This window comes from Pararge aegeria, chromosome 18 (genome assembly GCF_905163445.1).
Source record: "Pararge aegeria chromosome 18, ilParAegt1.1, whole genome shotgun sequence".
Classification (NCBI taxonomy): Eukaryota; Metazoa; Arthropoda; class Insecta; order Lepidoptera; family Nymphalidae; genus Pararge; species Pararge aegeria.
In genome coordinates this window covers 16,674,265-16,702,029 of record NC_053197.1, presented here as the reverse complement: position 1 = coordinate 16,702,029, position 27,765 = coordinate 16,674,265, and the positions used below count along the sequence as shown (strand labels likewise).

Sequence of the window (27,765 nt, the reverse complement as noted above, 5' to 3'; positions counted from 1 at the left end):
TAGGTACTATTTAGTTTTAATTCTACGCATTATTTCAGAAAGAATTATAAAAGCCTTGGACACAACATTGTTGGACTTACGTATGTGTGTTACACGAATTACGTTTATCCAATAATGCCTCTTTTGCTGCCCGCTGCATTAACGTTCAATATTTTTACAATTTGCATTGTTTCAGCTAGGAACAATAGCCGGGAATCTTATGTTAAAACATCATCATCGCGAGTTCACATCTGACATATTCCTTCTTCTTGAATCAATAGGAGCTCAGTTAACAATAAGTAAGCAAGCTACTACTACTTTATAATAACGATTTAAAAGCCATTAAAATGTCAGATACATACATTTTTACACTGTTATTAACAACTTTGTGAGTGTGGTGATGGCAGATCAGGATACCACTGTCACCATCCCTCCTCATTCTGCTGGTGAGGCTCGAGGATTTTTTAAATTAGCTATTGTATAAATTATGATTTGCTTGTCATAGATTTTAAAGTTGCACCTACAATGTGTCATGAAAATAAAGTAGTGATATGATTTTTTCATCTTTGCTCGTTGCTGGTACACAGTCTGACTGTTGTGCTACCTGACCTTAGACCGACTCAAAAGCTCAGTAACCTAATTTTAAGCAAAATAGAATATGTTAGGTCTCACAGACCCATTCCCCACTTCGACGAGTTAAGTTAACATAAATGAGTGTCAAGTATTTTCATTGAGAAGTTACTAAAGATTTTAAACTAAGATTTTCGTGGTCACGACGGGACCAAGATCCATGCAACTGGGTCGAAATATCGACAAATCCAAAAACACTAATGTGGTATGTACCCGTTGAACTATATTTAAGAATAAAAATTACTACTTATTATGTATTAACTGTGCTAGTTTTTACTTACACAATATGTGTAACAGGTTTAATTAGCATTTCATAATAAACGTTATCAAACAACATGTTTTCTATGAATAAAATTTTATTTCCCGATAACAAATGACATTATCATTAATTTATTTTACAGTTTCATTAGATGGCGTCAAAAAAATTGTCGCGATGCAAAGTTTTCTTGTTGAAGATATGAGAGGGAAAGTGATATTGAATGTGATAATGCCACCATTCAATAAAGAAAATAAATTGGTCACGTATAAGGTAAAGGTTTATGGTATTAATGCACTCACATTTTTAGTATTACGCAGTTATTTTACTCCTATTGGCTACAGAACTGTAGATATAACTAAAATAAGTTATGTGTGGCTTCTAGAAATTCCAGAACAGTGATGACCAGATTACTATTTTTTAATTTATTTTAAATTAGACTCCATACCATCGTCATCTAACACTTCATAATTTGTGTAGGGTTGTTTCAACTCTGAAACAACTACTTTGGCTTGTTTGGCTAGTAAAATAGAAAACTCATTAAAATAATTTTTACCGTTATTTATTTTAGATTTAAAGGCTGATTGGCGCAGTGGGCTGCGTCCCTGCTTTTGAGTCCGAGGTTCCGTGGGTTCGATTCCCACAACTGAGAAATGTTTGTTTGATGTACATGAATGTTTTTCAGTGTCGCGGTGTTTACATCACATGTATATGTTAAGTATGTTTTTTCTACACCCATATGTAAAATACAGCTGGCCAGTTATAATGTGCGTCATGCAACCGGATTTTAAAAACCAAATTTGGATTTGCCACTCACATTCGCTCACATGTCTGGTCCGCCTTTGATGGACACGTCAAGGAGGCTCATATCATATCATATACTCATAACAAAAGCTACGCTTAATTTGGCGCTTAATGTGCGTATCGTCGTAGTATATTTATTTATTATTTAAGATTTGATATACAACTGATTTTGGAATTATGTTCAACAAAGTATAATTTAAGCAGATCTAAATGTTTGTGGAAAATTATCGCCTACAGTTAGAGCATGCTAGGAACACATCCTGCAAAGCGGAGCCCCGTGTCCATCAACCTGAGGCGTAGGTGTAAAACTTCATGTACCTGTAATTACATCTGCAACCACGTCCTTATGACCCGCAGGGTGATTAAGTGTCTAGCGACAGGCTTGTGACAGGCTTTTCGACGGGTTTAAGACAGGCTTGCGACTGGCTTGCGACCGACGTAAATCTTGCAATCACTGCTGTTGAACGTCATTTTTGTTTATTTCTTGTATAGAGCATGTCGCAAGTCTGTCGCAAGCCTGTCGCAAGCCTATCGCAAGCCTGTCGCAAGCCTGCTACCCCACCCTGCCGAACACAGCATTGCAACAATGCTGCTTTGCGGCAGAGATAAGCATGACGGTAGTACGACAATCGGATGTGTTTCCACATAAACAAATTCCTTAAGAGCCGGCAACGCATCGGTGGCCCCTCTGGTGCTGCAGATGTTTAAGGGCGGCGGTGATTACTCATCATCAGGTGACCCACTTGCTCGTTTGCCCGCTATTAATATTAAAAAAAAAAACTCACAAAAAGCTCTACTACTATACTACTAAGTATATTATTATTTTCTCTAACTAATAGGTAGCAGCACGATCAAGAAACGCTCACGCAATCGTCAACGCTGCTTTTTTCTATAAAATTAACGACGATAACCGAGTATCAGACTGCAGGATTGTTTACGGTGGTTTATCACCGAATTTCAACAGAGCAATGCAGACGGAGAAATATTTGATTGGGAAAGTTCTTTTTGACAATGCGACTTTGCAAGGAGCTTTAAAAGTGCTATCGAATGAACTTATAGTCATAGAATTACCACCTGAACCTTCTATAAAATATAGAACAAAATTAGCTCTTGGATTATTTTACAAGGTAAAAAAAATTTGAATATAAAAAATTTTAGATCGGCGGTGTCAACCGTCGTGCCTCTGAGAGCACGTAAAGCTGTCGGTCGTTGTTATTATCATTTAATTATTGTGGTTATAGTCTTTAAAGCCCCGCATTGGAGCAGCGTGGTAGGTCCATGGTTTTAAACCGTATTTCCTATGAGAAGCGAGGCTTCCAGCAGTAACTTCAATAAAATACAAAAAATACATATTTTTATCAATAGCTGATACTCAGTACGGGGCTAAAGAAATAGTATCGACAGAAAATTAGAGACCTAAATCTAAAGCTTCATCGAGCAGTACTCCAATAGATAGGTATTATCGATTATGTATTTGGTTTTTTTAGGGTTCCATATCCGAAGGGTAAATCGGGAACCAATACTCCGTTTTCAGACGGTCTGTCTGTCTGCCTGTTCGTCTGTCTGATCGTCTGCAGACTGTATTTCATGAACCGTCATAGTTAGACATTTGAAATTTGTGTTACTAATATAACAACTGATATTAAAAAACAGAATAAACTAAATATTTAAGGGGCTGCCCATACAAAAGACACGATTATTTTGCTGTTTTTATAGTTAATGGTACAGAACCCTTCGAGATACCGACTCGCACTTGGCTGGTTATTTTATTTTCAGTTTGACACCTACTTAAAATGTAATGTTCTTATTTTCTTTAAGGGTCTCCTATCATTATGCCCGGAAAATATATTGAATTCGCGATTCAGATCTGGTGCTATAAAGTTACCTGAAACTCGTCCACTGTCGAGAGCCTCTCAATCTTTTACAACTGATCCTAGTGTCTGGCCAGTCAATCAGCCCCTACCCAAAGCGGAAGCATTGGTAAGATAAAAAAAAATCTACGTTTTAATCTATATTTATATGGACCATTATTAAAAGTAAATAGTTTAAATATAAAGGTGATATGATATAAGACGTTTAATATGGCTACGATGTTTGGGACACAAGCTATAATAATTAAATTTTTTGTTTTTTTTTGTTTTAGTAAAAATATGACATGTGCGATATGCTTTAATTCGATTTTTTTTATATGTAACTATTTGTAAGCTCACTTCTTGAATAATATGGCACGCCTGAAATGGTAAACTGTAAGCCCTCTCTAACTCATAAGACCATTATATTATGTACACAGTTTATGCAATAAATGAATTATGAAGGAATAGAAAAGCCAACGAAACAATAATGGGCGGATGATGCAATGGTGGGTCAGAATATATTGTCTGGGATAGCGAATGATAGTTTAATGAGATAATGGGGAACCGCCTAGTAATTAATATTTTGCAGTGGTATGCATTGTGACAAGCTTGCTCGTCGAGCATGTATTTGCATTGGCAGCCATATTTAAGCCAATTAAGAATGAATCTGAATTTGATGATAGATTAAATTCGGTAATGATATCCTTCTCCTACTCTGTTGATAAGGATAGCAGTACTAAATTAAATCTTTCATCTATTTTTTTTATTAATTAGTAACTTGGGGAGTAAACCCCAATATGAATTTATAAGCTTGCCTTAACAAAAGTTTTCAATAATTGTTTTCGTCGCCATTGGTTGCCTGGAAGAAATCACTATGTAGCGATAAGGCCGTCACTTCCCCTCCTCTTCCCACGGTACGAGGCGTTTTAGGGAATATAACGAAGTGCTGGTGCCATACTCTGTGCTTCTACTGCGTACCATCTACTTCGATTACCAACCCCTCTGCCCAAAGTTGGGATTATTGTCTTCCTTTGGGGGGGGGGGGGGGGGGGGGGGGGGTTTAGTCAAGCAGTGGTCTATTATAGGCTATTGTTGTTGTGCATAGAATTAAGAGGCCTAGGCACTTTTGAAACGTCAAGTCTGTCTGTGTGTATTGACTACCACCGGTTCGGAAGGCAGATTCTACCGAGAAGAAGCCGGCAAGAAACTTAGCAGTTGACATAAATACCATGAAAATACCATGAAAATAGCTCACAAACTTATCCTATTGGATAAGTTTGTGAGCTAGCTAATTCCATAAAATGGGGAATATGGGATTAGTTTGTGAGCTAGCAAATTAACGCGGGTATCAAATGAGACGTGCGCTGGGCTTTTTTAACTGTTTTTAGACGCATGGACTACATGCATTAATGTCTGAATGAGGGTTCTGTATATTTTTATTTCTATGTTGTTGTTTACTTCAACGTGAATTATCGAGAAATTATTAATTCAAATTGTTATTCTCAGTTGCAATGTGCAGGAGAAGCGAAATACGCCGAAGATATACCAAAATTACCTAACGAAGTATTTGCTGCATTTGTACTTAGCACCGTGGCATTAGGAACTATTGCGAGCATAGATGCCACAGAAGCGTTAGTAAGTGTGCCATACTGACAATTTATTTCATCATCATCATCATCATTTCCATCCCACTACAGGAAATGGGTCTCAGGAGCTTACAACGCTGGTCCAGTGTACATTGCTAACCTTCAGACGCCTTTAATTTTTCTCAATGGAGAACTCTAAGGCGAGCGGTTTCCGATGTTTTACCTTCACCTTCACCCTTCCGATGTTAAAGCAAGTGAAATTTAATTGCATAAATTAAAAGCTGCTTCTGTATATTATAAGTACTTATGTATACTATTCATATAAATACTCAGCAGTCATCTTAGTACCCTTAACACAAGCTACGCTAACTTTGGGGCTAGATGGCGATGTGTGTGTATTTTAGTATATAAAAAAAAACTTTGAAAATACTCAAACTCTATCCCCCCGAACGGGAAGCAGAAGCTCTAACCACTAGACTATTACCGCTTATTTATTTACCGTGAATTATTCATCCGTTTACTTGTGGGACTCCAGTCCGGTCGTTTGCCGATGTTAAGAACAAGGTGGGCGTTGGTTACTTCAAAGACTGTACCCGCAGTTTACATTGGTGCATCGAATTTCGTAGTATTTAGATGACTTTAATTTTCCGTTGATTCATCATAGTATGGTAAAATATAATTACAAACTTTTATTTATTTTCATTTTAATCGGTGATAGCCTGGTCAGTCCTCTGTAAGGACCAATCCACCTTATTCCCCATGTTTAAGACACAGGTTTACTGGTGTAAACCCCCCTGAAACCTACCAGTCTCATTTGTGAATCTAACAATATCCCCTATAGAGAGCTTTGCTAGGTTTATCCTCACCTTGTAGTTCCCATCTTACCAGCACCTTACTTAAGGGGGATTCGAACCGAGTTCGAACCCTGGTGCGCACATCAAAATTTCAAAGCTATGTGCATTTTAGCAATTAAATTATCACTTGCTATATAAATATCACTTGCTTAGCGGTGAAATTAAGCTCCATTGCTATAATCCGCGAAAAGCGATACCATCTTTATGGTGTTTTAATCGTATCAAATTTGTGTATTTTCATCGGTCCTTGATATATCTACAAAGTTAGAACGAAATCAGACTATTTGAAGTCAAACAAACATACATGTGAAACTAATAAAAAGCGTGTAAAAAAAATTATAAGTCTTAGTATATAAATTCTCTCAATATTCTACCGATTAGTGCCGCAACTATAGACGCCATGAGTCCCATGACATATCATATGCCCAGTCATGTTACTTAATAATAATTCAATAGAAAGTCAACATCTCCTGAGGATGCCCCGGTGTCGGAACGAAACGTACAGAGAGTACATTGCCGACGATCTCTTTGGTGTCGACCAGAAAGATTGAAAAAATTATAAATTAAACCATACAGTTTTTCCTGCTCTTCGCTGAGTATAGCTAATTAAGCTACATTTTCGTATTATATCAAGGAATTCCGCAATGAGACGCCTGCTTCTATCCAATACATCTTGAGGAAACTTGCACGCCTGAGAGTTCTCTATAATGTTTGAAGAAGTCCACCTGCACTTGGGCTAAACTAGGGCTAAACCTACCTACAATATGAGTACCTTCAAATAAATAGTGAATAGGCATCTTCTTGGCAAGCGCGCTCCACCTTAGGATGCATCATCGCTTACCATCAGCTGTCATTGCAGTCAAGCGCTCGTCTTTAAACATAAAATAATATATTTAAAAAAATCCTTCTCATTCGAAACGCGTCTACCGTGTGCTCTGCCAAATTTTCTTTTAAAGGTCAAACGTTTTTTTTTTTATTATATTATGCTGCAAACTAAGTGTTGTAATAAGTACGAGAGAAGCACTTACGCATTTATGATATAAATACGTATTTATTGTCGAGCTTGTTCACGAAAGCCTAATTAAATTTTACTGTTACGGTTATTTTGTACTTTAACCGTTGTTTTAATGTAACAGTTATTTTATTTATAATATGTATCAACTTTAAAATAAGAGCTAATGTTTTTTTAGCGTCAAGAGGGAGTCCTAGCATTTTATACGGCAAAAGATATACCTGGCTTGAACTCTTTTACATCGCCCGATGTTACTGATTTAACGGCAAAAGAAGAGATACTTTGCAGCGGAGAAGTGCGATACTACAATCAACCGATAGGAATTATTGTTGCTGATACAGATTATTTAGCAAACAGAGCTACACTGATGGTGAAAGTAACTTATACCAATGTTAGAAAGCCAGAAATTGATATAAGGGTGAATAAAAGTAATCCTCAAAAGGTTAAATTATATTCATCTATAGCAGCTACTAGTAGAGGAAATGATACTGTTAAAATTATTAAAGGCAGTCGCACAATAAATGGGCAATATCATTTTTGCTTTGAGACTATGATGTGTGTGTCTCTGCCCACTGAAGATGGTTTAAAAATGTATCCGACTTCTCAATATATAGATGTTAATATGGTATTAACTGCTCGTTCTTTAAACATTGAAGAAAGCAGGTAAAATATAGGTGCCAAGTAAAATATACTTTACTTTGCTTGTTAGATACTAATAAATGAAATCGCATCTTTCTATACTTAGTAATTTTACAATTTACTTGGCATCGACTTAAAATTGTTGTAGAAAATATTTATTTCTTTTTTTTTTTTTAGCTACTAGTAACTATATTGTTGTATTTTCTGTAACTTAACCTACTTAATACCTAGATAAAGCATCTTCGTGGTAACACCTTCATTACCTTTGGCGTCTTTGCCAATATCTGCCAATACTGTGTTTTCTTAATTCAGAGTTGAAGATAATATAACGTTGAGATAGCCTTTTTTTAAGTGTCTGAACATTCTTAAAGTTAGGATTTTAACTGTAACTGGACGATTTAATATATTTAGAAACTTAAAATTGGAGGATGCTTTAATATCAGTATAGAAACCGAAAATTATTCATTTTTTAATTTTTGCAATTGTCTGTCTGTTAACGCATCACGCAAAAACAACTAAACGGATTTAAATATAATTTGTTACACTTATAGATGCTGCTCTGAGTTAGGCGACCTACTACTCACTACTGATTACAACTATTTATTATTTTATTATTTTATTATTACTATTCTTTGGAAGTGGTAATAACTGAGACTGACGGATGCCAAATTCTCCTTAAAACTTCAAAGGTCTGCCACCCATCCATTTACTGACTTGGGTCAACGCTTCTTACCCTATCGACTATTAGTTGGGGCTGCTAGGAGACCACATATATGGAACAAATAAAAAAATATTCTAAAATGTTAACTTATAATTAAAATATCTAATTGTGTTTATCAAAATTAGGGTAGATGTCGAAGTTCGTCGGCTTGGTGGTAGCTTTGGCGCTAAGATTTCCAGACAGAACATGGTATCGACAGCTTGTACTCTCGTAACATACAAATTAAATCGACCATGCAGATTTATTTTACCTCTAAGAAGTCAAACCCGGGCATTGGGCAAGAGGCTGCCTTCATCAACGAATTATGAGGTATGTGGTATACATTTTGTATCAGCTGATATAACATAATGATGTTTAAACAATATTTTATTAATTTATTTTATCTGTCAATAATCCGTGTGCCCTATGGCAAAGTCCTGATTAAATATTTTCGTAGCTGCATTTTGTCTTCATAATAATATGCTTAAAATAGTTTTCGTTTATTTAATTTATATTTTTAATCGACAAAGCGATTCGCTTATTTTATGGCATCATCGTGTATTTTTGTAAGACAATAATTGTAGCAAGCCATTGCTACAATATCTTTAATATTACTTGAAGTATTTGATGAAGACTATTAAATTTATTGATGAAATATTAATTTTTTATAAGTTGAGAATAACCTAATATTGGGTTTTTAACAAGGCTGAAACAGCTGTTCATATTTGAATATTGTTTTGTTACGCAGTTAAAAAATTATGTGCAAGATTAAAACAAAATAGATTCCACGATAAAATAGAAAACTCTAATAAAAAAATTTCATTTGCAGATTGGCGTCAACAAAAATGGAGTTGTTCAGTATCTCAATTGTGATATTTATGATGATAACGGTTACATAGTTGACGAGCCTCTCATACAAAAAACCGTTGAGCAATATTTTAATTGCTACAATAAAGAAATGTGGAATTTCAGATGTTTTGACGTAATTACAGATACTCACTCAAACTCCTGGTTTCGTTCACCAGGTAAAAATGTAATTAATACATTTTTCAATAACAATTAAGCAAACAAAGTTATATCTATATTTATAATAAACCTGTTGCAGGCTCCATTATGTGTATTGAAGATATTTATTAATAATATGACTTCCTATTCATTTACAGGGTCATTAGAGGCAATTAATGGTGCCGAAGAAATGATGGAACGAATCTCTTATGAGCTTGGAATAGATCCCTTGCGAGTGCGTATGAATAACTTGGATAGATCACGTTATAGTGATCTTGACGAAATGGTTAACACTCTTATAAAAGATTCTAATTATGCTGAAAGAAGAATGGGGGTAAATAAATTTAACGTTGAAAACCGATGGAAGAAACGTGGTTTGAGGTTTACGATTATGAAATGGTCGGTATCTGTTCCTTTTTTCCTAAATGTTACAATATCGATTTTTCATGGAGATGGATCCGTTGCTATAAACCATGGTGGTATTGAATTAGGACAAGGAATTAATACTAAAGCTATCCAAGTATGCGCTTACTTTCTAAATATACCTCTGAACAAAATCCATGTTAAACCAACTACATCAATGTTAAATCCCAATAACTCACGAACAGCTACCAGTCTGACTTCACAGAATGTTCAAATAGGTGTTCAAAGGTGTTGCGAAGAATTGTTAAAAAGACTTAAACCAATAAGAGATAACATGAATAATCCAACGTGGGAGCAACTTATTGCTAAGGCTTTTGAAGACGGGATAAATTTACAAGCTAATGCTTATATAGGCAGTAATGATAAAAATGATTTTAATGTTTATGGCGTAACTTTGGCTGAGGTTGAAGTGGATACATTGACAGGACAGTTCCAAATATTACGAGTTGATTTATTGGAAGACGTAGGTCGTAGTATTAACCCTGTACTCGATATTGGACAAGTAAGCATTACTGCACTTTTTAATATAAATATTACTTTCGGCTTCAGCATTTGACCAAATTGCATGCTTTTGTTTACCATTTTTTCATTCTATAATACCTTATTTAGTGAAAGTTTTGGTTTATTATATATCATCTAAAAGTCATGGTACGAAAAATTAAATAAAAATAACAAAAAAATCCGGCTAAGTTTGTTGTGGTCTCTTCTTAGGGTGCATTTGGATGGTTTCAAGTTGACGAATATGGTTATGATTATTTAGCATATATAAATATAATATCACTATCTAATAAAATTTGAACTAGCAATATTGATTCTCTGTTCCCTCTAAAATACGAATTGGAGTTATTCAAGGGGTGGGTAAAAAATCTTGAAAAGCTGGCAACGCTTTGGTGGCTCTGCTGGTGGTGCTGCAGATGTTCATGGGAGGCGGAAATCAGGGATCAGACCACTCGCCCTTTGCCCACTATTTATTTGAAAACTAGCTTCTGCCCGCGACTTCGTCTGCGTAGACTTCATAATTGGGTCTAAAGTTTCGTTAACAATTATTAATCCTAACCTAGGAACTATTTGAGTGATCGGCATTGAAAGTACATGTCCTTTTCCATAGCATAGTTGACATGCATACCAAATTACAAAGCTGTACGTCCGCGGCTAAGCTCTTAAGCTTTTTTCAACTTTCTCTCAGGAACTACTTAAGTAATCGGAATATAAGCACATGCATGCCAAATTTCATTCATATCCGTTTAGGCGTTTTTGCGGGATTGAGTACTAAACATAGAAACATCCCTCTCACATCATCACTTTCACATTAATATTAGTAGGATTTATTTATATATATTTATTAGATATAATAGAATTACGATTGCCACCAAAAATAAAAACACTTTAAACTTTTGTTATTAGGTAGAAGGTGCCTTCATAATGGGTGTTGGATATTTTACTAGTGAAGAGCTTGTATATGACCATAACACTGGAGAATTACTAACAGATCGAACTTGGAATTATTTCGTACCGGGAGGAACAGATATACCGCAAGACTTTAGAATTTATTTTAGGAAAAATTCATACACCAATGATGCCATTTTAGGATCAAAAGGTATCCAATACTTGGAGTTAGTCTATGTCTAACTATCTTTATTTTTCTGTTAGGTTAACTAGATGAGTTTTACATGTGATGAATAGTTTAGAACCATTACGGTCGCTAACTATCGGTCTTCTGTGAATTTGGTGGGCACATTAAATGGGTGTGCTGGAATAGCTCCGCGTCAGAAAATGAGTATAATAGATAGAGGGGCTAAATCAAAAAAGCCGCAGGAAGCCGGAGCACTAAATAGTTCATGTTTCCAAATTCTTTCAAAAGAGAGGCCAAAGTTCAGCAGTCGTGAACATCGGTTGATTTGGTGATAATTTTCGTATTTTATAATATTCTGAATATAATAAACTCATACCTTTTTCTTATGTAGTGACATCTGAACCAGCAATATGTATGGGTGTGGTAATTCCACTTGCTTTAAGAGAAGCCATTTCATCTTCGAGGTTGGAATCTGGGATTCCTTCTAACATTTGGTTTAACATAGGTAATTATTTCTGTCCTAATAATATGTTTAGGTATCCCCTGTTTTATGAATTGAATTTGAATTTGAATATTGCAATATTCTAGTTTTTGTCAGCCATTTTTTTTTATAAAGAATACGTTTATTTGGTGCACTTTGGCAATAAAATCGACCCTTTTGTCATTACAAACGGTATGACGCCTATTAGGCCGTTAAGATTAACTTGCATTGACTTCCTCGCGTATCTCACGGAATACTCCATTCTTTCTATTATACGAGTAAATATATAAACGTGTCCATAGGCCCAGAATTTGTTACACGTTATTTTAATGCGTTTTTCTAGTTCATATCGGTGTCCTGACTTTTTAAATGAAATTAGTTTGCCAAGATATATATATTCTTTAACATTTTCCAGCTGAGTATCTCGAATCTATTATGTAACGAAATATGTGATGAGTGTATATTCTTTCATTATTATCTTTATAAACATATAACTACCCTTGAAATAACCTACCTTTTAACGTCGTTATGTTCTGAATTAAAGCCTTAATTAAATTTACTTCCAAATCTACATAATATCGGTTAAGTATTATCGTAGCTTATAATTTAAGTCAAGTTTATATTACCTTTTCAGATGGACCTTATACCGTTGAAAAGATCTGCTTGGCATGTGAAACCAAATTGGAGGACTTCAAGTTCTACTTATAACTAGTATTAAAATTTTATAACACTCAATGATAGGTTTATGTTTCATCAAAATAGAAGTAAAATTTAAACGTTAAGGGACATGGTTTTTTAAATTATTATGGTTGCCATTACCATTGGATGGGTGTAGGCCGTAGTCTACCTCGCTGGCCAATTACGTTTTAATACTTCGCACGCCTTTGAGAACATTATGGAGAACTCACAGGTGTGCAGGTTGTCTCATTATGTTTTCCTTTACCACACCACACCACCACTTCAGTTTCAGGTTTCATCCTCATGATACTGGGCACGTGTCTCCTCCCACAATTCGAACGGGTTAAGGCCGTAGTCCACCACGCTGGCCCAGTGCGAATTGGTTGATTCGACACACCTTTAAGAATATTATTTTATACTCTCAGGCATGCGGGTTTTCTCACGATGTTTTCCTTCACCGTTGAAAGAAGTCATTAAAACGCACGTAAAGAAAAGTTAGATATGCGTGCTGGGATTCGAACTCGGCCTCCCGAAAGTAAAGTCTAAGTATTACATATTAGTATGGTTTAATATTACCTTATTAAACCTTTTTTTTACTCATTCATTTAGATCTTTAGATGAGCTCCTATTATGGATGATAATTTGTTCTAGTAATCTATAGATTGCATCAGCACTATTTTTACTTTACTATCCCAAAAGGCTTTCATACATTGTTAAATATATTTAGGAAGAAAAGAGTCTGGTTTTAATTTCAGTGTATTGAAAATGTTGAATGGGGTCTCCTGGGAAATCACTGTCCCTGTGAGCTGAACTCGAAGCACTGGGTTTTGTGATTTAGCTCGTTGGATTTATCTTAATTAGGAGATTCATGAAACAGCAAAATGTAAATTAGTGCTTAAGTATTTCAACTACGACGCTAGACGTTTATAAATTGTGCAAGGGTGCACAATTTGATTGTATTTACTTGTATTTTTACAAATTTTCTGCTACTTAATCTTTACTTCATTACTAATATTATAGACGCAAACGTGTTTCGGTTTGTTTGTTGTGCCCTTTACGCCATTACTAAGCAACTAATCAACTTGATTATTGGCCTAGAGTTATTTTTACTCAACTTTATTAAAAAATTTTAAAAAACGCGGACGAAAAACACGAGCTACGAGCTAGCCAATTACAGACAATATATCATAAAACCATTTGCAGTGATTCATGAAGACATTTCCAATGATATTTCTTGGAGATTACATACCACCGGTACACTATTCTTAAACAGTTAAATTTATCTTTCAGTAAATGATATATTGTAAAATATTTTTTTTTTCTGTTTCCAAAAATATTAATAACCTTTTGCGAAAAATATCTAAATAATAATGGCAACCGAATCAAAATCTTTGCGTGGTTCATGAGGAGGTAGCAGATAAAAAGACAGATGCTGATGATGATGACTTTGATTTATACTAAGTAGAGCTAGAAAAGGTGAGCATGACCTTGATTATATAATCACAGTCATGCTCATTCCTGTGGCAGGTACGACATTTTAAATCACATTTAACAGCGACGGTAACTGAATTGAAAAAGCTTATATTTTTTCAGATTTGTTCATAAAATAAAATTATAAAATATTTCAACTCAGCGAGTTCGTTTTTACTTTAGATTATTAAATTAAACCAAAGAACAACAAACCTTGTTTTAATCTATTATCTCGACTGAGCTGTTAGATTAAGATGTTTAATATTAATTTTTTTATCATATTATTTTCAACGAGAAAATTCTTTAGAGTAACAACTTTCGTTACACCAGGTGCAAGCACTGGAAAATTAAAAAATATAATGTGAGCAAACTCTTGGATAATAGCCAATATGAGAGAATGAAAGTTTTTCTTGACGATCTATTATGTTGTTTTTGTTTGACGTAGAAAATCTATAAGGTTTCTTTGAAATATAACTAACACATATGCCTTCACGTCACATGGCATAACCCTCTCTTATGCCGTTACGCCCGCCGATTTTTAGTTCTTTGTATTTATATGCTCCAACTGTTGCCCGCGTTTTTTAAAGCTTTTTACAAATATAATATTAGTATAGTAGTAGTTAGCATATTTAAAGTATATAATACTCTCCGTCCTTTGCCAAAAATCAAGTAGATTGGCTGTTTAGTGAGGGCGTAAAGGAAGTACAAATAAACGAACAAACAAACGTTTGCATTGATAATATAATTTTATATGAAATATAAAGTATCTATAATAAAATAAATCTATTACTTAATAAGAAAAGAAACAGACAATTACCGATAATCTATATTTCATTTTACTACTACCTACTTACTCAATATCTCATTTCTAATTATAAATTCTATGTGTAATTATAAGTTAGAGTACTAGTTGTATGCTTAACATCCGTCGACATCCCGTCAGGAACAACTTTTTTTAATTAGGTACTTACTCGTAGCTGAAGTAAAAAAAAATGTTATCAGGGAGAATATAAGTTAAGGTGGAAGTCGTTCTATGTATATACGGGTTAAGGGAGGTCGCTCACTACAACTTATTGCAGCAATTTATTTAAACGCGTCTACATCGTTACTGTAAGACGTTGGTGGTATTTAAAACGCGCGACAGAAGCGATACAGTTGACTTCCATCGATTCATAATCACTTCTGCATTGATGTAAATGCGCGACTGTTGTTGAAGACATCACAAAAGAAGAGCATGGTATCGCTCGATTGGGCTTAGTAGGTACACTATTCTACCGATGGTGCATCGTAACTGAATTGCGGAGTTTTTGCGGCTGTATCGCTAGTCGCTACGGAATTGTTGCAATAAATCGCCGTAGGACATTCTTTCAGATTACTGTACCTACCTTAATATACGTAGTAGCAAAGAAAAATAAATTGCTTTCCTTATTTTTAGTCACACATTTCTAACAGCATTTTGTTTTTCAAATTGAATATGTACCTACTTACGATACACTAGTATTCGAATCTGTATATGCCAAGTACTTCCTTTTAAAAAAATATTTTACGTTCGTCAAAGTTGTTCGGGCCCTAATAACCGAATTTAATAACCTGTAACTGTCGTCAAATAAAATGCGGAGTATATTCAACTATAGGTGAAACTCCTGAAAAATAAATAAAAACAATTTCGTTATAAAATGCTTTGAATTATTAAGCTTCTTTTCCTGCTCTGTTTGTTTTGGGGTAACCACATAAATAAGACTGGCAAACATGTTCTATCATACATATTTCAATACAATCAGAACTTACAATCAAACTTAACTTTATAGTTCGTCTGTATCAGTTCGTCGGTCGATCGGTTATCAGACTTTTACAGAAATACAACACTACAATGTCAAAAAATCTTAAGATGCTAAGATTATGCTGGTATAAACAAGCACGCATACTTCTGGATAAGAGAGGTAATTAGCCTTTTTACTACGCTTTGATGGATATTACTAGTAGTAATGTTTTTATTCAAAGTATTGTTGATTTACTCTTGAAAAGATTTGATTTCTTGCGTTTATTTGTTCTTCTATTTTAAAGAAAACTCTTCTTGTTTATCACCTGGGACGCCATGGTATGTCATGTTCAACGTTTTTTTACGCAACTAACAAATTTATTCATTGCTTCGTTATTTTAAAATTATAAATTGACAAGATTTCTAATAATGTAATATTTACCTAGTCAATGGTAAGCTAAAATAAACGATCAAATCGGAATAAAAGCTGACGAGGGTCTTTGAAAAGAATAACAATCAACGATTTCAAAAGACACAATAACCCGGGGAAGGGCTTAGCGGACATTTATAATGAAATCATCTCGAAGTACCTTCAGCCAGAATGGGTGGAGTGATTTCTCTCCAACAATGCGCCTGAAATCGACTTCGGGCTTCGAGACAACTCGTCTATTATCTATTATGTGTTTATGTGTGGCTTAAGATAAAAGATGCAGAGTCTTTAGTGTTCCGATAGAAAATCAAAACACTTCCGTGTATTTTAAAGGTGAAGTTACTACACTGGCAGGCTGATAATGTGGTTATTTTCTGATTTATCAATTCATTGAAGATTTCAATTTCCGTGTTTATTAACTGGCAGAACTTTGTGTTTTAATGAGAACTCTAAGTCCGCGGATAAGTGCTGGAATAAATCCATATTACATTTTGCCATCAATAAGTCTGGAAAGTAGCCAAACTCCTTCCACGTGGACCACAAAATAGTACAAAAGTATGAAAGCGTCGAACGCTTTGTGACACTTTGCAGTTATCGGTTCAACTTCTACAGCTTGATCAGGCTGCTATTACCTAATGCTATTCAACGGACACTCGCTTCTGACTAGTGCTGATTGCACATTACGTCATCAATCAATTATTTACTTTCACGTTTTAGTTTTATTTACATTTGACGGGGTCGGCCTAGGCGGCCTACTAGATCCGGATTTGCATAGGCGTACACCAATTGCGCTTTCATTTTCTTGTTATTAACTCTCATTTATTCAGTCAACAGGTACGCCAAACTTCACTGAGAGTTTACCACTCTCTGACTTATAGGCTAAACATACTCTGCCGCCATTTTTAAAACCGTAAAGTGCACTCTTTTAGAAATTGCAGCTGTCTGATGAGACTGGAACCTACTGTGAGATTAATAAAACAATAATGATATATGTCATTTGATTAATGATGTATTTGACTTGAGTACTAAAATATTTTAGCTATTATGCAGTGTGACAAAAAAACCATTTATACAGTGAATGGTTTTTTTCTTCTTTTTCACTTATGGGTTGCATTGTTGTTATATATAACAACATCCAACAGTTCATAATCAAGCTTTTTTTCGTTTAATCCTTAATATTTTAATAGGACTTAACTTTTTATATAAAGTTTAAGCTTATTTAGATCTCAGGGATTTCATCCGGCAATTTGTCATAATAGTACGTTCATTAAATTGGCAATTTGTCATAATAGTACGTTCATTAAATTATCCATTTATGGTTAGATATAAAGTACTTTACCTCACTATTTTTGGCCCTGAATGTGCATTCAGCTTAAAGGCTACCATTACGTGATGGATAGCTAACCGGTCACGTAGACACCGTAATAGCGTAATGGCCGTAATAGTTACACACGCTCTCGCGCTGAACGGTCTCTTACTTCGACAAATGCTCTTCAAAGTTAATACAATTTGCCCTACGAATTTACACTGTTTCTATGTAGGGGAAGAAAGTTACAATCCGTGCTAATAAAGCTAAACAGTTTGTTTGGTTGAACAGGCTAAACCCAGCAACAAATTGTTGAAAAAATATTTTTGTGTTGAATGGTTTTTTTAACGAGGAAGCTATGATATATCAAGCTTCTATGAAAAAAAGCGGAGGCAGCACACACAACGGTGTGTGTGATATTTAAACTTAAGAGTTAGGAACGAAAAATTTTGTATAGCGAAATTGTTCCCCAATGAAAGTCCTTAAAAAAGTCCATGACAGCATGTCTTTTTTAACCCCCCTTTTTAATGACGCGTGTGTGTGTGTGTGTGTGTGTGTGTGTGTGTGTGTGTGTGTGTGTGTATGTGTGTATGTGTGTCTGTATGTGTGTCTGTAGCATCGTAGTTGCTGAACAGAAGAACTCATTTTGATCTATATTAGTGATCGGTGTTTTGATTTCGTATTATTGTTTGAAAGGTCTTGAAGGAAGTCGGGAGTGTTCTGAGCTACGTTTTACTCGTCCAAGATGGCCGCCGCCACTAAATTACGCCACGTAAAATGGCTTTCCTAGTGCAATAATGTATACTATATTAAAAGTCAGGGGTATTTTAAGTTTTAAATTTAAGTACTCTTTAAAAGTATACTCATATGCGGACGAAGACGCGGGGGACCGCTATTGGTTAATAATTTAGAACATAATTTTTTGGATTAATCAACAATTTCTTGTAGATTAAACATACCACGATCGATTTATTTAGGTCGCAATATCGTATAGCAATAAGTATTTTAAATCTAAAATAATTACTTAAACGTGTTCGTTTATTTTACAACGAAAATGTACATTAAAGGCACCAAATGTGTCGAAAACAAAGGCTCTATTCTAGTAACTTACGTGGAAAATTCGTGGAATTCCGCTCTCAGCGTTACATAATAAAGTTACCTAGTTAACAACTTTAATTTAAATAATAAAGCCGACTTCCTTTTTATCCGATTATGGGAGGGTAAATAGAATATAAAATTATTATGTAATCACAAAATGTATATATAAAAAAATAGGCGTAGTGGTGGACACCAATTTCACAAAACGTAAACGACGCGCGACTTCAATGGCCAATATATCGTTGTTGATTAAAATCCTTACTGATTTTATAAATGTGAAAGTGTTGTTTGTTTGTTTGTACTTACTTAGCAAACTATCTATTTTATTTTTGGCATTAAGTTAGTTAAAAAGATGGAGAGTATTATAGGCTACTTTTGAACCTAGGAAAACACATTGTTTCCACGGGATTTGTAAAAAAACGATACCAAAGACGAAGAATACGGGTAACCCGTATTCTTCGTCCTAGACTCGACTCGACTAGCGGTCCCCAGTGACTTCATTGGTGTATGAATCAACATCATAGCTAATTTTTCTAACTGCATAGCTTAATATTAATTTACTGTGAGATGGTGATAAAAAACAAATTAACTTCGTTGTGGGCTCTTCTTAAACCAGCGTTTGAATGATTTGCGCGTTTGAAACCCTCGTAGCTTAAAGTTTTATTTGGCGAACAAAACTATCACCATCACCTTACGTAAACATATATATATATATATATATGCACGCTTCATAAGTGCCTGTGATAGGCCTACATGAATTTTGAATATGAATTTGAATGTGAAACATTAAAAGATCGATATATTGTGACGCAGGCTGAGAAGGAATATTTTTTCCCGTTTTTGAAACATTTATCATTCATGATCCACTCATATTGGTTCAGCTCATCAAGAAAATAGGCGTAGCAGTGGCCGTCCATTTAACAAAACGTAAATGACGCGCGAAGATAATAGCCAATATATCGATGTGGATCATAATTTATAATTACATAAAGTTGATTGAGGTTTCAGTCACCCTTTAGATTAATTGATGTACGTTAAAACTATCAAAACGTGAAATTTATCAATCAGTGAAAGCTTATCGGGAGATTATGAAAAAGATTTCCAAACTGTCAGTTCCAACGATAATATACACTATTTTCCCTTAAGTTTTCTCAAATGGATCGCCACCGACTACGCTTTTTTTTGAAATATAATGTAATTGTTTTTAATTCTCGATTTAAAAGTGTTTTAAACAAATATCGTTGCCGTTTTGTAGCTCAGCTTAAGTATTATTTAATTCTTATAGTTAAAAGTATTTTGCATCCTAAACAAATACAATATTTGTAAGTTATTTGCTGTTAGGATTTAAACGATTCGCATTCGACGCTATATATGTACCTAAGGTAGATTCCTTACCTTATCCTTTTCAGCGGGCTTTCATCTTATGCTACATTTAGATATATATGCATAATTTGTCCGATTTGATCACCGTACTGGATTCATGTATATTATTTTACTTACCGACCAATTGCCTATTATTATAGTTTAATAATAGGTACTATAATCAGACGCAGAAATACGTAGCAAAACTATTCGACAAATGAAATAGTCATTACATTCATTAGTTTCTAAAGAAGTCACAAGCCTCCCAAGAATAAGATACTTTGCGCATTCAATTAAGAAGTTTCTTTGGGTAAAAGAAGGTCTTTTAGAGTAAGAGCGGGTAGTAAGATTTTCTCCCTCGTTTAATAATCTATCATAATTTATTATATGGGCCGTTCCAATGATACAAGCTTGAATAATTGGACTTATTTCCCTTCAATCCTTAATGTTTGTGTCAAATCTCAACCGATTTTAATGACTTATTTTTTTATTTATAAGAGTTTACCTTCTAGTTGTTATTATTAAAATTTTATAAGAATCTGATTAAGTTCTTCAGAAAAAAAGAACGATACATTTATGATGATTTTATATTAATAAAAGTAAATAATATAATATAAATAAAATTATATAATAAGTAAAATTTAAATAATACTTAAAATGGCTGCCATAAAAATAAATGTAATGTTTCATGTAAAAACGTATGAATGTATGTTTTAAGTGAGTTTCCTTATTCATATAGAAGTTATTCAAGTATATTTTAGATCGGGAAATCACGAAATCCATGACAAAATTAAATTTTAGTGCAAAATCTAGTTTTTTTATTACACTACAAATTAGCCCTTGACTGCAATTACACCTGGTGCTAAGTGATGATGCTGTCTATGAAGGAAACGATAATACTTATTGTAACAATGAGTTCCGGCGCAGTATTGATTTCTACCAACCCGCTTTGGAGAAGCTTGGTTATGAGAAAAGAAGCGGTAATAGCATAGTAGTTAGAGCTTTGCCTTCACTTTTGGGTGGCCGAGTGCCAGCACGCACCTCTAACGTTTTCTAAGTTATGTGCGTTTTAAGCAATTAAAATATCACTTGCTTCAACGGTGAATGAAAACATCATGAGGAAACCTACACGCCTGAGAGTTCTCCATAACGTTCTCCGCGGGTTGGTGGAGGCCTCCAATTGGTGGAGTATGGCCTTAACCTTTCCCATGCACCCATGCTCTGTAGTGGGCCGGTAATGGTTTGATATGATGATGGGAAAAAGGCTCATTCCAAGCATTAAATGATAATGATGATATTGATGACTTGAAAGTAATAGTATGATATCATATTTGATACTCTTAAAAAAAACTATTATAGTGTAAAAGAATACCTTAGTGACAGCAATATACCTACTTAGTTAACTTTTCTAACTGTATAACAACATTTGTAATTGTATTATTTGCCTATTTAATTTAAAATGACATTATTACTTATTTCTGATATTTTTTTTTTATTCTTTAAATTGTAATGTAAATTAATTTTTTTTTTTTTTGAGTATGCCATAGTTTTTAACTGAAAGAAATCAGATACATCACATGCAAAATTAAAATCATGTGATCCGGTCACTTCATAAGGTATGCGTCGCGTAGAGTAGGTACTATGCGCGTTTCGGTGTTTTATCTTCAATAGAGTTGTCTTAAGAAAACACTTAGAATGTTGAATTTCGTTTGTATGGAAAATATTCTTCTTTTGATTTAATATTTTTACAGGTTGATTCCTAAAAATATATACTTATGAATCCTTCAACATTATTTCGTAATTCGGTTACACGTTGTATACAACTTCCAAGGATGAATGGTTGGACCTCGGTCTCCGAGCACGATCGCTCAGAGGATGATCTTCCTATTGTTACGGTCGAACAAATCACTAAAGCCCTCGTACATAATAATGACAAAGATGTAATGTATGCATGTTATTGCTTTATTTAAGAGAACGGTCTACAAATTTTAAGAGAGTCTTCGAGAGAAAAACCTTGAATATAATAATATACTATAATGTAGTTTTATATTAATGGTCGGTGCTTTAACGGATTTTCTTTCCCAGCGCGTGACTAGATATTATAAGATATTAAATTCAGCGTTGTCACAACATTTCTTTCAATTTCTCATTTTATGGTGAACGTTTAGAACATTACAGGTAAAATAATAACTCTAAAATTTTAAATGGAATGAAGTGACAAACCACCTGCTCGTGAAACACTACTAAAGTGGAGTGGTTTTTGATGCTTCAATATGAGTCCTGTACACGGATTCTGTATGTCTTTAATTCTGTGTAGAGCACGCACTTGGACAGGAAATATAGAAAATAAGTTAGCACAGTTTTATTTGTCGTGGATGTGTATTGATTCGTAGTTTGGACATTAAAAGCTTATAATATGTTTACCGTGGTTCGATGTATGATACCCACGATTTAAAGTATATAACTCCCTAGTATATAATATGACTGTCTCCAGGACTATGCGATTGATAGGTGAATTTGTTCGCGCGATTAATTCGCTAACGGCTGTGGATATAAGTAATTAAACTTGGTCGCCTCCCCAACGTTCAAGAGTTTCGATACCGCCTGGATTTCAATATATTGATTATACTAGTTGCATCCCACGGTGGTACTCTCGATGAAAATGTCTGTGCACGTATTTTTTTTCCAATTACGTGTAGAGACTTGTTCTTAGATCAGGGCGCGTTTAGAACCCTAATAGCTTTAGGTTTAAGTTAGCGAATGTATTTGTAACTATCAACTCACAATATAAGAAACATATATGTACGAATGCTTCATAAGTACCTGTGATAGGCCAACATGAAAAAAGAATTTTTGAATTTTGAATTATTTCATCACGGAGCGCAGTTGAACCGTCTGCTTGGACATTAATTTTAAATAAAAAACGTGTGTGTACTTATTTACAAGCGTTAGAAGTTATATTTCTTAATCGTTACAACATTAAAATCTTTTCAAGAATTTTATCTTTCGCCTTATTCAATAGAAACATTGAAAGTTTTTATTATAACGCATTATCTAGTTATCACATTATCGGACAACTAAGTGTTTCACTCAACATTAAAATGAATGCGGAATGAGCCCGCAGACTTTGACAATTGAAAGTGTACAATTGTGTACTGTCAAACCTCGTTTTGAAAAACTAAAATGTTGACTATAGCTAACTTCAGAGTGTCGGTTTTTGTGACAGTGTGCATGTGCATATTAAATATTTACTCTTATTATTTTTCCCTAACACGACAAAAGCAGTATCACTTCAAAAACAAATCTATTCAACCAAAAAAATACCAAGTACCTTACGGGGTAATTTGTAAGTGGATTTCCAACTAAAATCACAAAGTGAGATTGCAGTCAAGGGATAACTTAATATAAAAATAAAATAAATTAAAAAAAAAAAAATATTCATCACTTGAACGCCAAACTTGGCTCACTCAAAACTTGGCCTTTGGCAAGGTGTGAAACAAAAGGCCTGTAAATGTTACAGTTCATCAATAGCTCATAACAGTACACTGCTGGCCTAAAGGCATCTCCCAATAGGAGGGTTCGCCCATAATCACCACCGCAGGCAGATGGGTTGGTGACAGTGGCGTGCACTTCATACAAGCACAAAAGCACTGCCTCCCCTAATTTTTTTTTCCATTTTATGTTTATAAAGTAGAAGATTTTTTCCAATTCATGCCATCTTAATTCTATATGTCTACCCTGGTCAAAACCCTGTGCACGCCACTGGTTGGTGATCGCAGTAGATGGTAGTAGTAGTAGCACAGAGGGCGCTGCTGTCCGTTCTCCGTTATATTCCCTTACATCACGTCCCACAACACCCGCCGGAAGCGGAGTGGTGATGACGACTGTATTCTGATCTACCGTCACAATGGTATAGTTACTGTCCGTAAATAAAAGAATTTCCATAAAAACAGAATAATATATATTTCAACATATCATCACAATGTCGCATAGAAAGTTAAAATACTACTTTTCATAATTATTTTTTATGAATACAGCCGCTTAGAAACCTTAAGATTTTATACAAAGCGTTATACAGATAGATTTTAAATAACATTTGGCATACAGTCTACTTGCTATATAATTAATAATTATATTTTTTTATAACCTAGTACTATCTTAATTAAAAGGACATTTAACTATTTAGTGCTTAATGCGCCTTGCTGTGTAGCTTATTAAAAGTTACACCATTAAAATAACAATAATACTAGTATAATTATTTGAATTATATTTGTATTTGTACTAATATATTAGTACAAATTTATTACCTAACTATTATAATATTTACATAAATCTTTATTTATGGTAATCATTAAATGGACTTAGCGCACGCTTTGGCAAAACGTGTGAAATCATATTCTTTATTAATATAATATGTTATTGCACATTGTATTATCATTAAGATTATTATGCTTATTAAATATTAAGATATAATTAAGAGCAACATCTCTATGTACAGAGCAAAGAATTTTTCTACTTTCAAATCTTTGTAAAAGTTTTTGTAAACATCATAATTTAATACTGATAAATTTTACACTTATTTAATCAAGTAGAATATAATATTATAACTATGATATATTAGTAGTACTTTAAATGAGGAATATATTGGATCCTGCATAGGAACCCTGCTTAAATAACAGTTCTTATTTAATTCATTTTGTTTACTATTAGAGCTTGCTAGCAATCTATTAAAAATTTTAGGTAGATTCAATTATATTCTACTATTTTAGTAGTATTTTATATTAGTGGAAGTTACTACGTCGTAATATTCTGGTTTTTACATTATTATTTTATATTGATAATAAATTAAAGCTATTGGTCTACTGGTTTTTTCCTGTTTCCTAGCTATGGGTATAATATTAGCACAATTAATATAACTACATGCGTTGCTAATATAGACATTTTCAATTATGTAGTGAGCATCTTTCTGAGATTAACTATATTTTACGCTCTATCGGTCAATTAAAAGTAATCGAAGGGCAAATAATTATGGTTATAAAAATAAACAATAAAATAAATAAAATTTCAAACATGGTTATAAAAATTATTATTTAAAAAAAAATATCCTTCCTGATTTTTGGAAAACTGCTAGTTATAGACATCATTTTATTTTATTAAATGGTATCATTTTATTATATTACACCGACAACCAACAACATTCACATGATATAAAATAAATAAGAGGGGGTATACAAATAAGACTTTTTTGGAACAGCTGTATCTGCATTTTTATCGTGGTAGGTTGATTTTTTTGCAGACAATAAAGTAAGTTAAGTAAAAAGCTTTAATTGCATACATAAGAGAAAGAGACCCAGGTCGGATTATCAATCCGTTTGTTTGACAACAAAACAATCCTTCTTCAAAAAAATCCTTACAAAGATCGAAACCTAATACAATATTATATTCTAGTTAGTCTCAAATGCATTATAACGCAAAATATTATAAAGGAATTTTTTTATTAAAATATAATTTTGATTTATTTATTTAAGTAAGCTTCTTGGTATGATTACGCAATTTACATTCTACGTTATCAAATCTCGTCGTGCATTATGCAATTTTATTTCAAACATTTTTTACATTTTTTAATAGTGTAGCTATAATAACAATTTGCATGGCTAATTATTACGTATGTTAAATATATATTGAGTATGTTAGTATATCCGATTGCATCGGTCTTAATGTAAACATTGATAATTTAAACACTAACCACCTTTCTATACATATATATATATGTATAATATATATCTTTGAATAGATTGAATCCTTATGATATTGGCATGGTAACACGAAATGTAATTAGAAACCTCAATTTGTTTTCAATTTGTACAAAGCCTATCATAATTAACGAGTTACGAGTGTTACAATTTCAATTACACAAGACACCATTTAAATTACGTTAGATTCGAGAGTATTTATAAGTATCAGAATAATCGTAGAGATCAGTTTGTTTAACACATTACTGTTTTAAGAAGTAAACTCTGCAAGGTTAACATCGTAAAATTAAATAGTTTTGTAATCAGTTATATTTAATTTTAGAAATACTCACTCAATACAGTAAATATTTACATTACATTAAACAACTTAACATTCTTAGGTTATTCAATATTATACAATTATTACAGCAACAAAAATCAATTATGTAAAATTAAAAAAGTATCACAACCTTAAAATAACTAGAGCTGAATAATATCGCTTGTTTATATTTGGCATTTGATTGAATCATAGAATAATAATCATTACAAGTCATAATAATTATAAATTTTAAACATTACTATCTATATAGAACAGTGACTAGAACATTAGACATGAGCAATCTTTTATACAATAATATTATAAATCTAAACTTAGAATTATATTTGTTCTTAATTATTTTACTTTTGATATGCTAAGATTCTACATTATATGATTACTACTGTAAAATATACATTTGTTACAGTATTACATTAAATAAACATTAATTGTAAAATTAAATAATTGCTAAATTATTATTTGGCCGTTTAATAGATCTCTTGTAAAACTTACATAGAATTATAATAAAGTACTTTCGTTGTCATAGATTATTTAAGTAAACATATTTTCTATAAAACCATTAAATAAACCTTCAATTTACCTTATTTGCATTTAGATACTGACACACAAGTAGCATTAAATGATGTTATTACTGAGCAATTCCTACTTACTTAAGATAATGACAGTCTTTAGCCAATACATATTTGAAAATTTAATGAATGTTTACAAAAATATATCTTAATTCAAGAGAGAATGTGACTGCAATCATTTGAACATTAGAAGCAAAAATAAACTTGCAGTGCAATATACTAGAGTACATAAAATAAGTAATTCATTGCAGTGGCAGTGTAAGATACTAGGTATATTAAACCCTCACTTATTTGCAGCAAGTCTTAGTTGGCAGGGTAGTTAGTAACCCTAAAATGGAAGATTCCACAGTTTTTCTGGGCATGACCTTAGATTGTAAGCTTCAGTGAGGTACCCATATAGATACACTAGCAGGTAAACTAAGCTCGGCTGCCTACGCCGTCAGGAAAATTAGACAGATTACTGACGTAGAAACAGTAAGACTTGTTTAATTTGCGTACTTTCATAGTGTGATGTCTTACGGGATCTTATTATGGGGCAAAGCTGCTGATATTGAAACTATATTCATATCGCAGAAAAGAGCTGTACGGTCAATATATAAACTTAAATCACGTGAATCCCTCCGTGAAAAATTTAAATAAATAAGTATCCTTACGGTAGCCTCACAATATATTTATAACAATATAGTATTTGTAAGACCTCATATTAGCCTTTATAAACAAAAAGTGGATATAAACAGTCGACTTACAAGAAATGGTCATAAATTAGTGACATCTGCATATCGTCTGCGAAAGGTGCAGAAGTCATTTGAGGGACTGAGTATACGCTTTTATAATATGATTCCTAAGGTAATTTTGGACCTAACAATGCATAAGTTTAAAGACTGTGTTAAAACACATTTATTACAGCGAGGTTATTATACAATTGGTGAATTTCTTAATGACAAGGTTGCTTGGAAGCATCCGGCTCCGCTTTCATCTCTCACAAGATAGAAAAATGAATTTCGAAATGTAAAATGTAAATTGTTAATGTTGGAAAAGAGCAACTGCTGAGTTTCTTGCCGGCTTCTTCTCGGTAGAATCTGCCTTCCGAACCGGTGGTAGAGTCACTACACACAGCAGACTTGACGTTTCAAAAGTGTTTATATTAGGCCTACTTGAAATAAATGAATTTTGAATTTAGATTTTTTTTGAATTTTTCTAGCCTTCCTTATTATAAGGCCACAGCGCTC

The 27,765-nt window shown here is 33.5% G+C and overlaps 1 protein-coding gene across 1 annotated transcript in view; it reads left to right on the top strand.

Moving 5' to 3' along the window:
* Positions 1-12,822, top strand: part of LOC120631672 (xanthine dehydrogenase-like) — a 169,171-nt gene extending 156,349 nt beyond the window's left edge. Inside the window, exons 14-25 of the mRNA XM_039901340.1 lie at positions 176-278; positions 1,011-1,138; positions 2,509-2,796; positions 3,488-3,649; positions 5,029-5,157; positions 7,153-7,637; positions 8,460-8,643; positions 9,143-9,338; positions 9,477-10,243; positions 11,146-11,338; positions 11,706-11,819; positions 12,430-12,822. Of these exons, the coding sequence (XP_039757274.1) occupies positions 176-278; positions 1,011-1,138; positions 2,509-2,796; positions 3,488-3,649; positions 5,029-5,157; positions 7,153-7,637; positions 8,460-8,643; positions 9,143-9,338; positions 9,477-10,243; positions 11,146-11,338; positions 11,706-11,819; positions 12,430-12,503 (2,823 nt within the window). The 3' untranslated portion in view covers positions 12,504-12,822. The remainder of the gene's footprint in view (positions 1-175; positions 279-1,010; positions 1,139-2,508; positions 2,797-3,487; positions 3,650-5,028; positions 5,158-7,152; positions 7,638-8,459; positions 8,644-9,142; positions 9,339-9,476; positions 10,244-11,145; positions 11,339-11,705; positions 11,820-12,429) is intronic.
* The last annotated feature ends 14,943 nt before the right edge of the window (positions 12,823-27,765 follow it).